Source organism: Athene noctua, chromosome 6, assembly GCF_965140245.1.
Source record: "Athene noctua chromosome 6, bAthNoc1.hap1.1, whole genome shotgun sequence".
NCBI lineage: Eukaryota > Metazoa > Chordata > Aves > Strigiformes > Strigidae > Athene > Athene noctua.
The window spans coordinates 30,102,046-30,115,826 of record NC_134042.1 but is presented as its reverse complement, the minus strand read 5'-3'; the positions used below and the strand labels follow the sequence as shown (position 1 = coordinate 30,115,826).

At 35.1% G+C, this 13,781-nt stretch overlaps 1 protein-coding gene across 1 annotated transcript in view; it reads left to right on the top strand.

The window, feature by feature from the left end:
- Positions 1-13,781, top strand: part of CEP128 (centrosomal protein 128) — a 126,078-nt gene that overhangs the window by 11,261 nt on the left and 101,036 nt on the right. Inside the window, exon 7 of the mRNA XM_074909235.1 lies at positions 4,704-4,820. Within this exon, the coding sequence (XP_074765336.1) occupies positions 4,704-4,820 (117 nt within the window). The remainder of the gene's footprint in view (positions 1-4,703; positions 4,821-13,781) is intronic.

Below are 13,781 nucleotides of genomic sequence, written 5' to 3'. Positions count from 1 at the left end.
TCAGTGTAAGACACAAATGCTGCAGGAAGCTGCAATGAGATGGTTTTCCTGTGTAGGACTAGTAAGACTCAGGTGGAATATTCTGCTTATTGCTGATTATTATCTTTAGGAAGAATATTAGCCAAATGAAGAGAAGACTGGGAAGAAGAGAGCTAAAAAAGAAAAGGGGGGAAAATAAAGGCCACTCATTCAGAGTCTTCCTTGAAAGGTTAAAACAATTGCTGATGTTCAATTTGCAGAATAAATATGTAGTTAGGAAAGATCTATCCATTTATGATGAACAGTCAAAAAGTGAATGTTTAGTGAATGATATTAGAATAGAAAGGCGTCTAATGATAATTCTGCACAATACTAGGCTAATCACTTGTGGCTTGGGAGCTTCTTGGTCTGGATATGATTACTATGTACAGAAAGTACAGAGATCCCTCTGTGGATTTCTTTTCTGAAACTTGTCCAGTCTTTGTTATAATTTGCATATCATTATCATCTTGTCCTACACCAAGAAATTCTCCAGACTACATATTGTGAGAGGAGCTGCCACTTTTGTGGTGGTTTGTTATTTTCAGTTGTGTGTGTATGTGTTTGATATGTTTTGGTTGGTGTACTTGATTGCTTTTTTGTTGTTGGCTTCTTTTACTGTTGCTTTTTCATCCCTAATTTTCATTAGAGGAGGTTGTTCTGTTTCTTCAGAGGCTTTTCAGAGGATTCCCTTTTTCTTCAGGCTGAAGAATTCTGACATGCTTAATCACTCATTGTATCCAGGCAATTCTGCACCACTGAAAAAGCTTAGCAGTAGCAACATTCTGTACTGCTTCTTCACCTGTGCTTTCTGATACTAGGTGTGGATTCTTTGCCCTTGTTCAAAGCCTAATGAACTACTGTTACGCTGATGAGGCTGGCAGAATGGGTGAGATGAGGTAAATTCAAAAGAGGGGATTTTAGTATGGGTGTTAAGAATAAAAATAACTAATGGTGAGCATAGCAAGGCATGGGATTAGAGTGCGTGTAGAAACTATGGTCTGTTATTGTAAATTTTTGAGATCCTTTAGTACCTGTGTTTATGAGTTCTTCTAATGAGATTATTTAAATTGAAATTGAGTTCTCATTGGTGAAAGTAAGTTAGGTAGGAGGAAATACTTTTTTTCCCTCACAACTTTCTTATGCATAATTGTTCAGGAACTGTTGTTCTTAGTGCCTTTACCACTTTATTTTGGAGTGTTTGTCACCTCCAACATTGCCATTGTTGTATTTGTACTCTACTGTATGATTCTTGATGATAAACTGTCAGCTGGACATTTTAGTAATTTGAGAAGATGAGTTCATGGTAGAAACATTCTCTTCAGTTCAGTGTCCTTAAGCCTTCATTTCTGTAGGGACATATATCTAAATTCTTACAACTGTACTGTTCAGTATATTCAGTGCTGTTTGAAAATTGCTTCTATATAGATGTGTGGTGGTAAAGGTCTAGTCACTAAGTTGTTCTGAGACACTAGTTCAGAATTTATTTTTATTAGAGGTTATGATTCTTAGAGCCTTTTTGATGCTGAATCAGAATACTTTTAAGAGCCACACAACACAATCAATGCACATTAATTTTACCTTTAAAGGAAGCCTTGTCCACCTCAGTATGAAAACGGGAGGACGTGTGAGGTCCTGGCACAGTTGGATGCCTGTTTTGAATTAAGCATACTTCATGGTCTCATGCTTGAGAGTCTGTGTGGTTTTGGTATGAAGACTGCAGGCTCTACAACTCTCTCTATCAAAATCTCTTATTTTATCTAGATGTTTTGTGAGATTTCTTTTATCTTGTAAAGAGTTTGGTAGTTTGCTAGAGGAATGTCCATACAGACCTATAAAGAATTGAAAGAATGTTTACTTACATTATGGTTATGTAAGATAGCCCTCTTTGATAGTGATCTCCTGGTACAGAAGCATGTTCCAAATAGCACATGGAGCTGATATTTATGCATAAAAAGCAACTACACTTAAGCACAGATTTGTTCAAATTAAGTCGATGCTTAACTGAGATGGTGCCATTAGAAGGTTAGTGTAGGCTGTCTGTGGAAACAACCAGCAATATCAAGTGAAATGGGTCTCACATGGAGTTAGCGTGGTTACAATGTATGAGAGCTAAGGTTATTGTCTGATAAGGAACTGTCCTTCAGAAGATCTGATATAGGGATTTTTAGCACTGCACAGCTGACTTGTAATATATATATCGCAGATTATCGTTTTTCATGAGGGAAAAGCAATATTTAAAGTCACATCTGCAAAATAAGTTTGCTGGTTTTGTGATTTTAATATTCCTGTTTCAAGTCTGCATTGATAAAATAGGTCATAATGAGAAAGGCAAAAAAATCTGTTGCAGTAGACTTCAGTCAGTAGGATTTGTGTGCTAGAAATAACAGTGAAAAGCTGAAACACAGGAGAGAAATTCAAGAAGTAGGATGTTGCTTTTTGTAGATTAAGCATCCAGCATCTTCCATAAGATTATATTTAGCTGCATCACTTAAGCCTCACCCTGGTTTTAAACAAGACATTCTATTCTTTGTGTTTAACTGGTGATGGGGGAGTTTTTTGATATCCTAATCCATTACTAGATTTTCCTGCTACCTGAAAGCCATATGCAGAGACACAGCTCTTTGTCATGATTATCATTCAGATAGTCTGTATTGCTCAAAATGCATCCTTGAAATCACATTCTAATATGTTGTGAATGCAATAATTTAGTGCTAGCATTTCATGTAATTATGTAGAACCTCCATATTCTTTGCACTGTTCTTCAGTGAATCTCTTGATTACACTAAGGCTTTTGATAAGATCCAGAGGACAAGATACATATTCTTGTGGTAGAAATGTTGTCCTGAGTCAGGATCACTTGAGATGAAGGAAGAGAAGCGAGTTTCAGAGTTTCTTCTGCATGTAGTAATTAATGAGTTAACACTTAACTATTTATATTTTTTCTTTCTTTTCTTAATTCCCTGTTGTGTGTCACAGGCTCTGTGACAAACTGAGGAAGGTCAGAGAGGCTATAAAAACAGGGAACATAATTCTTGTGGGAAATAACGTTTACACCAGCGTAGACTGGGTAAATGTTATGTTGGGGGAACTACGTTTTTAGGTGGTGCATTAACTACTTTAACTTTTTTTTTTTCCTCTGGAACACTTCTGGTTATTTGTGCATGAATTTTCATCTGTGAAATATTCACCTTGTAACAATGACCAGAACAAACTTGTGTACTTTAGATGTATCTGGAGAAAGGGATGACATATATTTCCCAGTTTTCAGCAAAGATATAACAAGATTAATGACAAAGTGTTATTTTCTCTTCCTCCTACATAATATTGTTTCTGTTAGCTGGAGTATTTTGTGCATTATTAGAAGTAATACTAAGTAGTAGATGTCAAACCAAATACAAGCATTGTGATATGGTCCTTATATTTTTATATGTTAGTTTTTAGTAAGTAATTATTCTGGATTATGACTGCAGAGTTTTCATAACTTAAATGAAAGGGCAAGTTTTGAAGTATGTTTTTGGAACATCTCCTGATGGTTTTAAGAGAAAATACAGAATTCCAAATTGTTAGCTGACTATTCATCTGGTTGCTCAAACAAGAAGTGTTTTCAAACTGATGTATTCTGTTCTTAAAGAAAAAGACTGTTTCATTCTTTAAACTTGGTGTACTTGTGAAGCCTGAATATAAATGTAACCTTAATTGTGTTTCTCTTGTTACACAACTGTGTTGCTCACGTTAAAATTTTCTATCTGTACATATGCCTAGTGTTAGAAGTGTGCTGAACAGTGAAAATACAGATTGAAACTTGTTTCCCTCCACATACATCAGAAACTAGTAGTTGAATGGTGTTTTGAGGCTTTCTCTTTTTATCTACATACCATTCAGTAATAGATATATTGCTTTCTAGTGACAGCTTAAAACAGTTTAAAGATGGGGAGGAGATGATACATAATGATTTTCCTTGACAATCTCCAACTGTAACGTAAATTTAATTTGCTGACCACAAGAGGGTGCTGTCTGCTAGCAGCTTGAAATGCAAAAATATTCTGATACTGTTGCGTAAGGTTGAATTATTGTGTTTATAATCCAAATTGCTCTAACAAATAACGAGTGCTGTTTTTATTAGTTCGTACATGGATTTACAAAATATTAGGGAAGAGTCTTAAAGTGATGTGATTATTTTGTGCTATTAAGGTCATTCTCATGTATTTAGCTCTTGTTTACTACTTTTCACCTGCAGATTTCTGAGTATGGAAGAGGCAAACATTGGTCTGTTTTACAAACTGGAGATGTGAAAGAAATTACTCTCCAGTGGTTAATCAGGCCTGTGGCAGAGAAGTCAAGATTTTTATATTGCAAAATTGTGGTTTCAGGTTAGACTGCACCGAGCTTGATGTTGAGATATTTAGCAGTTGAATAGAACCACCACTGTAGAGAAAAATATGCATATACCTAAGGGAAGATATTACTAGCAAGATAGTCAGTTCCCTGCTCGAGTACTTCTGGAATACTTGCTGCTATAACTCTAGTTATTTTCTATACCATTCTACATCTTATTTAATAAAATAAAGGTTGTGTTCTCTCTTTCTGCCCTGTACTCTATTTACCTTTTTTGCCATTGTTATAACAATATGTGTTAAAAGATGTATTAATTCCCTGTAGGGTGGTTTTTTTTCCTTTTGAAGGTATCAGAACGGGTAGAGAGAAGACTTCAGGAGATAGAACAAGAAATGCGTGCTGAAAGACAGCTTGTAGAAAGGCGCCAGGACCAACTGGGACGTATGTCTTTTCAATTACAAGAGGTATGCAAATTAAAACTTCCTGTGTGTTCAGGATTAAGTTAGGAATCTGCTGTATTTGTGAGCCTGTACCTGTCAACTGGCAAAAGTGCTTGTATCTTTGGCACATTGTTTTAACTGTATGAGTCCACCCCTGCTTGTTTTGGTGACCAGATGATAACAAATACAGTCTCTGTTCTTCATGATACTGTCTTGTCTAGATTTAGACCTTTTTGGTAACTGACACAAATATTCTTCAAAAAACCCCACCCCCTATGCCCTCCCCCTCAAACAAACAAAAGCACGTCATTAGCTGTTTTGCCTCAACTAAAACATTTTGTTGCCTCAAATGTAAACTTCGCTTGCAGTGAGCAGTTTATTTTTAAGTTATTTCAACAAGCAATCAAATGCACTGTAATGGCCAGAGAGCTTTTCATTCCTTTTCAGAGAGTTTCATTCAACAGTATCTGATGAAGTATAAAATATTGTTTAGGAGACAAATACAAATGTTTATATTATGAGTTAAAATTGGAGACAGCTAGCATCTTTTTTTCTGCTTGTTTAAAGAAATGTATGGAAAATACATCTCTGTTTCTGATTTTACTGCTATTTGGGAAATCTGTGTCTTAACATAGTGTAACATTTTATTTCACTCCTTTTAAGATGTGATTTGCAGTGTTATTTCTAACTATGCAATAGAGTACTATAGTTGAGAAGAAATGTGCAATTCCTTGTTCTTCACTTTTAATATTAGTGACAGTATACATGCTTTTTGGAAGGCAGTTGTTTTATACTGTGCAGTGATATTGGGGAACCTTAATTTCGATTGACACTTTGTATTTCATGTAAGGCTAGAGACTCTTCAAAGAGGTCATATTTAAGAAGATGCTCATTTGATACAGTTAAAAAATAACGTTTATCAAAATGCTTGTAGTGCTTCTGTAGTGGTGTCTCTAGGAAATTTTTTACTCTGCTCGTTCTAAACTTGTAAATGAAATGACAGGGTAAGTCACTGATTTGTGTGTTGTGATCAAAAGAAAGAACCAGGAGATAAGGGAGCCAGTTACTCCAACTTTGTATAAACAATGTATGTATTGTTAATGCTAAAAAGATTGATAGGAGGGGAACACTACCCTAGGAGGTGCCACAAGATATTTGATTAAGAAGAAAATCGTCAGTAAATGGGGAAAAGATAAAGGCAGCGAGGTGGTGGTGGGAAGGCTGTGACCACTGACTCATTTTAAGGTGAAGATGATGTGCCCTCCCTACCCTCCCCCCCCCCCCCCCCCTTGAGTTTGTGCAGAAGAATTAAAAGACACTAACTTCTAAATCGAGACATGTTAATCAACGAAGGGCAAAGTGTTAAGAAACTAACCAATGGTCATTACAGTAAATTGTATTTGTGTAGCCTGTAGTGTATAAATACACTGGAGTTCTTTTGTGCAGTGGGCCAGCTTTATGAAATTACCATCTAGCACCCCACTCTGTGCAGACATCGAATAAATAAGTACCTCTGCTTTGTGTGTATATTGGTGTATTGCACAACGGGTAAATGACCCCACTTGTGGGACAACACTAGTATTTCAGAAAGAGTTAGTGTTTTGCTTTTTCCCCCTACTGATGTTCTAGTGGGTGAAAAGAACTAGCGTGCTTTATTACAGTTTTTATTGCTCTTTAATATGCTTATGTCCATTCCTAGATTCTTCAGTTGTCCCATTAGTCCAGTAAAGGGATGCTTAATGAAATGAGTCGGTGTCATTTGATAGTCTTATCTGCAGATTGGAACGTCTTTTTTTTTTTTTTTTATCCTTTTAAAGGGGTAATGACTTGTATCTGTAAAGATACATTGACACTGCCATGGTTTTCTTAGAAGGATAACTTGAATTAAACTGAATGAATTAAAATGTATTTCAGAGAGTTTCGTATGATTAGCTATGTGATCATGAGCCCTCAAGCTGGATACCTTTTTTTTCTAGTAGCTCATCTCTTGAATTTCTTGCAAAATGAATATGAAACACTAAGTACATCCCTGACCTTTCATTTCCCTAAGCTGTCCAGCTGTAGATGAAGACATTTTATTCCTTTCTCTTGCAAATTCTATTTCATTCCATGCATATTTTGGTATATGATTTTCTTGATATATTTTGGTATATGATTTTCTTGATATATTTTGGTATATGATTTTCTTGATATATTTTGGTATATGATTTTCTTGATATATTTTGGTATATGATTTTCTTGATATATTTTGGTATATGATTTTCTTGATATATTTTGGTATATGATTTTCTTGATATATTTTGGTATATGATTTTCTTGATATATTTTGGTATATGATTTTCTTGATATATTTTGGTATATGATTTTCTTGATATATTTTGGTATATGATTTTCTTGATATATTTTGGTATATGATTTTCTTGATATATTTTGGTATATGATTTTCTTGATATATTTTGGTATATGATTTTCTTGATATATTTTGGTATATGATTTTCTTGATATATTTTGGTATATGATTTTCTTGATATATTTTGGTATATGATTTTCTTGATATATTTTGGTATATGATTTTCTTGATATATTTTGGTATATGATTTTCTTGATATATTTTGGTATATGATTTTCTTGATATATTTTGGTATATGATTTTCTTGATATATTTTGGTATATGATTTTCTTGATATATTTTGGTATATTGAGGAGCCCCTTTCTATTTAAAAGACTTTTAGACACCACTGTTCAAAACTTCAAAACTCCTCATTCTTAGTTTGCAGGAAAGCTGAACACGTGTTAAACTATTACTCTTAGGAATTTGCCCAAGCCAAGACTCAGAACCAGTCCTGACTGGAACAGTCTTATTCTACATGCCATACGTTCAAAGCTGCTGCTACTTGGAGGAGAATCACATTCTTGGTGATTATCTTGACTCTCTCAAGCAGTGGCTCATATCTCCAAATCGTCCTTCTGGGTGGCTGATCTCAGTTATGACTGGATTTCTTGGACTTCACTCTTGTCACTGTATTTAGAAATTCTAATAAAACATAGGTTACCCCTATCGCAACCAATTATGGATTTTTTCAGCAGCTTCTAACCTTTAACATGAAAAATAGAACCTTATTGTGTCTGATGACAAATGTAGAAGGGAGCTTCTTTCAATAGGTGTTAGGCAATCTTTCTTTGACCAATTACAGAGGAATAGGAAGACAGTATCACCCTTGAAACACCCTTATACTCCCAGTAGCAACAAACAGTATGTCCTCTTCCTTCTGCTTTTTCTCATAGCTGTCTTTAACAGCTTGGATAACATCTTTTGACAGAGTTGCAACTTTCTACATGCCAGATGCCTTTTTAGACTCTAATATTGCTAAGGTCCTTAGATCTCAGACTCTTTATTACAAGCTTCTATCCAGCTGTCCCATCTTCCTTCCCCATTGAATATTCATGTTAATTTTTTTCTTCTCTATGTAGAAAATGGTCTTGCTTCTGCATGGTGTTTGTATTTATCAGGAATGGATCAACATCTCTTGAACAGTTGGCTGGGCTCATTAGCTCTCTCACAGGCAAAGTGTGTCACCTTGTGTGCTACCTTTTGAAAAACACTTGTTTTTGAGAACAAAATAGTCTGGATTCTGTACACTGCCTCTTTGTGCACTATCATCCTGAGAGGTTGCAGTGTGGGAAGGCTTTGTGAGGAAAACTACATTGTTATGGAATATAAATTATAGAATAAATAGGAATATGAGACTATCTAAGAAGGCAAAAAGTTTAGAATGGATATAATATCAAATTGATAACAAACAGGAAAAAAATTACAACACCAAAACAGTCTGAGAACTTGGTGTAGCAGATCTGAGTTTTTGAGCTCCTGATTTTTGATTTTTCACACTTTCTTCTTTGTATGTGGTGTTACAGATGAATGGATTTAGTATGGCAAACCAAATAGAATGAATAATGTAACTTATGGCTATGAAGTATTTAAAATTTATGAATAGTTTAAAAAGGTTGTAATTTCAACAATGTGTTTTCAAGCTGAGTAGTAGTTGGTTTCTTGTTGATTTGTTCATTACTTGTATTCATGTAACTGATGTATTTTGGCAAGATGTTTTTTCTTTACTATAGACAAAATTTAAATCTGGCTTTAAAGGTCTTTGAGCAAAGTTGTTAGAAAAACTTAATAGTTTACACCATTTTTTATGATTATTTTTTATATTCTATATTTTAACGAAGGCAATTTCAGCAAAACCTACAAGGTAATTATTTAAAAAAAGGAAAGAAATAAAGTTACTGATAAGAATAATTGGATTTTGTGTAAAATATCTGATGTAATTTAACTTTTTTCTTACTGATCACCCATCGCTTGATGGTAGCATTTGTCACAAAGATTGCTTGATAAATAAGAGAATTTTCAAGAACAGAGATTCTCAGACACCACTGTGGAAGCTTACTTATTTCTTGTCTGTTTTACAGTTAAAGGGTTTGTATTGTTATATTGTATACAATGTTCTTAGTATACAATATATATTGTTATATATATTGTATACTAAGAACAGCAATTTAACACAATATATGACATTGCTGGTTTTCTTCCTTATTGTGAAATATGTTCTTTCATGCTGCATGATAATCAGCTATTGCAGATGCTATTGTCAAGTCTGCAAGAGTCTCATTAGCGCCCTCCTTGGATCTGTCATGGGATATACAGAATGATGCTGGACTGGCTATTGAAAAAGGTGGATCTCTTTATTCAGTACATCCATACAAGTGTTTAGTCACTCAAAGATTCTTAGGGAACATTGTAGATGAAAATACTCTTAATGAACACAACGAACATAGGGAGAGGTTAGCTGCCTTTTTCTGCAGCTTGGGTTTTTAATCAGCTGTTCCTCATGTGGTAGATTGATTACATTTGGCCTGAAGTATCAGGATTATCAGAAGAAGCAGACAAGCTGCTTTCCAATAAATGAGATGTCCTCCACTGGTGAAGCAGAAACACATTTAGGGGTAAACTCAAGCCAGTAAACTCTAATAAATATCTGTGCTGATTTTCTGCAAGAAGCTTTGGAGGTGATGATAGCAATTGAGGTTTGATTTTTCTAATTGTCATTAGTGGCATTTGTCTGCAATAATACTACTAACCTGGACAGTGATGGTCTTGTAATTCTTGTGGTCTCCACTCCATTTAGAGTGCTTGGGTTCACCTATGTAAATATGCATATAGGCAGTCCCTTAAGAATGCATATTATTAACTTGAATTTCTTTGAGGAGTGAGAGCCATTTGCCCAGTTGCCCCTTGTCTTCCATTGCCCATCATCTGTTGTTGTCCCTTTCTTTTAATAATTCTTGTATTTGAGGACTGAGGACATGGTCCTCCATTTATACAAATGCAACATGTTGAACAAGAGGAAAGGGTAGATATGCCTTCTGCAGATACTGATTCAGACAGAAAGCTTTTTATCTGAGAGCTTGAAGTACGTGTGGACAGTATGTACTGAAAAACGTATGGAGAAATAGTCTTTTAATGTATAAATGTTCCTAGGGCATGGTGTGTATCTCTGTAGCTTAAGTTGTTGTATGTTAGAAAGAATGTACTTGAATTGTTTTGTGTACTTTTGCATACCCTAGTGAGAATAAAGTAAATAATTATTTTTCTGGAATTGTTATTTGGATGAATCATATTTCTACCTAATTTTTAAGAGCAGCTTTTTATTTTGTGTTTCTTGTCCTTTGTAATTTGAATTATAATTTAGATGGACTCTTAGCTCTGTCAATAGCCTCAGTCTTGTGGTGATCATTGTGTGTATGTATTCTGCTCAAGTCTTTGTCCTCTTATATTTCTCCAAGATGCTCTCAAGTAATGTTACTGGAACGGAGGGTAAGGTTTCAACTGGGTTATGAAATCCTGTCACTTAATGTCTTGACTGATTTACAAAGAAGTGTTATTTAAGGCATTTGAGGCTATTTAATGAGACACTTTTTTTATTAGTTTGCCTGTAATACATTTCAAACCAAACAAAATCAAATTTGACTTTTGGATTTAATCAGTAGTTGCTTTATTTAAGAAATCTTGTGAAGCTTAAATGTTACTAGATAATTTTAAGGAAAGTGCAATGCCCATAACTGACCACTACTTGTCAGTGTTTTACCATTTTAAGAGAATCATCTTCCTAAATCGCAATTATTAAGTTACATATTTTCAGAGTCTAACTGAACATGACAATACATTTGTTTCAGTCTCTCTTGCCTGTCCTGTATTTCTGTCTCTTTTGTATGATGTGTAAACTTTCTATTGCACTATTATTTTATTCATAGACTGATTATTAACCAAGATGATATGTAGTTGTATACTGACCATGAAGAAAGTTCGACATACAGACTTTTGCGTCTTTAACATCTAAGTTTGGATTATTATTTTGAGTCTATAGTCTGTATGTGCTGTATGTATGTGGGTAAAAATTATTTTCTTTATATTTTTATGTATCTTAACAGTGTGTATTGGTGTGTTAAAACAGCAGTTACTGCAAATTAGAAAATTGCAATTAGCAAACAGAAGTTAATGTAAGTCCTACATCTTCACTTCCTTGTATATTCCCGATACAAGCATGTTTCTGATTAGAAAGGAGAACAAATGTGCTCATCTTTCCAGTGCTACTGACATGTATATATGGGTTGCTTTAAGAAAATACACTTGTTATGTAAACTAAAACTATCTCACTGCTTCATTTTGAGCATGAAGACACCATCACATTGTACTGTTTGCATTTATGCATCCATTTTCTAAAACAAGATCAAGTAGCATTCTTAAATGGGCTTTAAACAACTTTTATATATTGGATGTCCTGGATGGCTTTACTAATTCCTGTGCTTGGCTTCCTGGTATTTGGTGAAATGAGTCCATGTGATCATGCTTTGCACACTTTAGGTGAACAGAATCATCTTTATAGAACATTTTGAACCCACTGACTGTGATAAGGCAATGACTATTATTTCTGTCTTAAGCTAATAACTTGAATAGGCCAGGAAGCATTTTTTTCTTTTGTGCAACTGGATACTTAGAATATTTGCATTCCACTGCACATGCTGTGAAGTGCAAGAGGCTGATGGACTTTCACCAGAGTGGGGTAGACTGACGGTCAAAAGCATTATTGAAAATTCTCTTTTTGAGTGCCTTTATCTCAGATCTTTTTAGACAAATATAAACTTGATCTGTGCTCTGAGCCATCTGGATGTTTAATGCATCGTTGATACTTGCTCCTTGGCTCTGTGCTATGCCACCTGTGACTAATGGTTTCTGTTTTGATTGTAGTTTGACTCTGTGTTGGAACATGATCAAGTCTCATACATATCTGTCACTGAAATAGCTAGGCAGTTTGTCTTTAATGCCTGGCTGACGTGTCTACATAGCATACTTGGGTCCATGCTAGCTGCTAATGTAGCAAGTTAGGGAAAGAATTTTCATTCAGATTAGGATGTGGTACACTTTTGCTTTATTTTAAAATACAGCATGAGGCTGTTTTGCTTGTGTATTTCTGCTAGTATGAATATAATTCACTGATCAGTCTAACTTTGAAAGAGCAAATTTCAGTTTGTGGTCTGTGCTTTACTTTCAAATAATCTGGTTTTATTTAAAAAACCAAAACCAAACAAACACCAGAACCCAAACCCTAACAAAAGTTAGTAGGCTTAAATTGCAGTAAAAGTTATGATTTGCTATTGGAAGATTTTTGTAAGTTGGAAAGATTGAGAAATGTTGTTACAGAGGCCTCCACATAGTTTTCCGCATATATAAGAAAAAATATCTGTCTAGCAGGGAGTAAATTATTTTATCTGTTTGAAGTTCTGAGGTTCAATACACTGTATATGGATGAGGTATGTTGAGCTGGGGTATACCAGGTATGTTAGTATTCTGTCTTATGCTAGTGAACTCTCAAAAGGCCTGTAAGAATTGCTCTACTGGGTTAAATCAAAAGTTTGACCTGTCAGAGACAAGACCCTGTTTCTGACCACCTATGCAGGTAGTGTAACATCTAGCTGGTCCACCCCAAAACTTTGCTGTGAACACCTCTTTACATGGAAGTTTTCATGTGGCCTCCTCCATGCCTGTCCCCTCCAAGGCCTCATCAGCCTCCTTGTCAGCTTCCTCCTGGCCAACTTGGGCATTAATACTTTCAAGGGGAGGATCTTGGTGGGGGAATCCTAATGACTGTAGGTCTTTTCCTGTTCCTTAGTGCTTCAGCATTGCCAGGTAGAGCTCTCCTGGGCAGTGTCTGCCTGCTGCTTGGGAGACATGAGGGAGGAACTGTTGTCCTCAGCATCCCCTTCCTAGTTCCCATTTTTGACATTTGACTCCCCCAACCCCTTCTTTGGAGACAACAAATGTAATCAAAGAATCAGTTAGATCTTTACATAGTGGTTTTTAAAAATTTTTCTTTAACACTTCCTTTACCTAGAGAAGTCTTTAGTGGAGGAAAAAAAAACAAGAGTGGCATAAACTAGTGAGGATTATTTTAAAAGGAGTACAAGAAGGAGGGAGAATGTAGAATTAACATCCTAACTGATGTTTGTCTGTGGATGACCAGATGTTTCTGTTTCTTAATGGCATTTTGAATGGTTAACTGATTGCCTGCCTAGCACCTGCTGGAAAAAAAATGCATGTTTCTCAGTTGAAGCAGTGCTCATGAACTATGATTAATTCATTATAACATTACATTCTTTTTGCAGTATTCTAACTCGGGGAGATATATATATAAACTTTTTTTTCTTAGAAAATAAATGGTTATAAGCTATGTTCACAATATGTGGAAAATAAATCTGAACATCTTATCTGTAGTATTAGTGATAGTAAGGGCTGCCTTTTTCTATGAAGTTACTGGTATTTAATAGCTCAAATATAATTCAGTGATCCTGATAAGTTGAAATGGCATATTAATTTCTGTGGTTTCTTCTGAGAATTAGGGATGAGGTACTGAGGCAGAGACATACTAT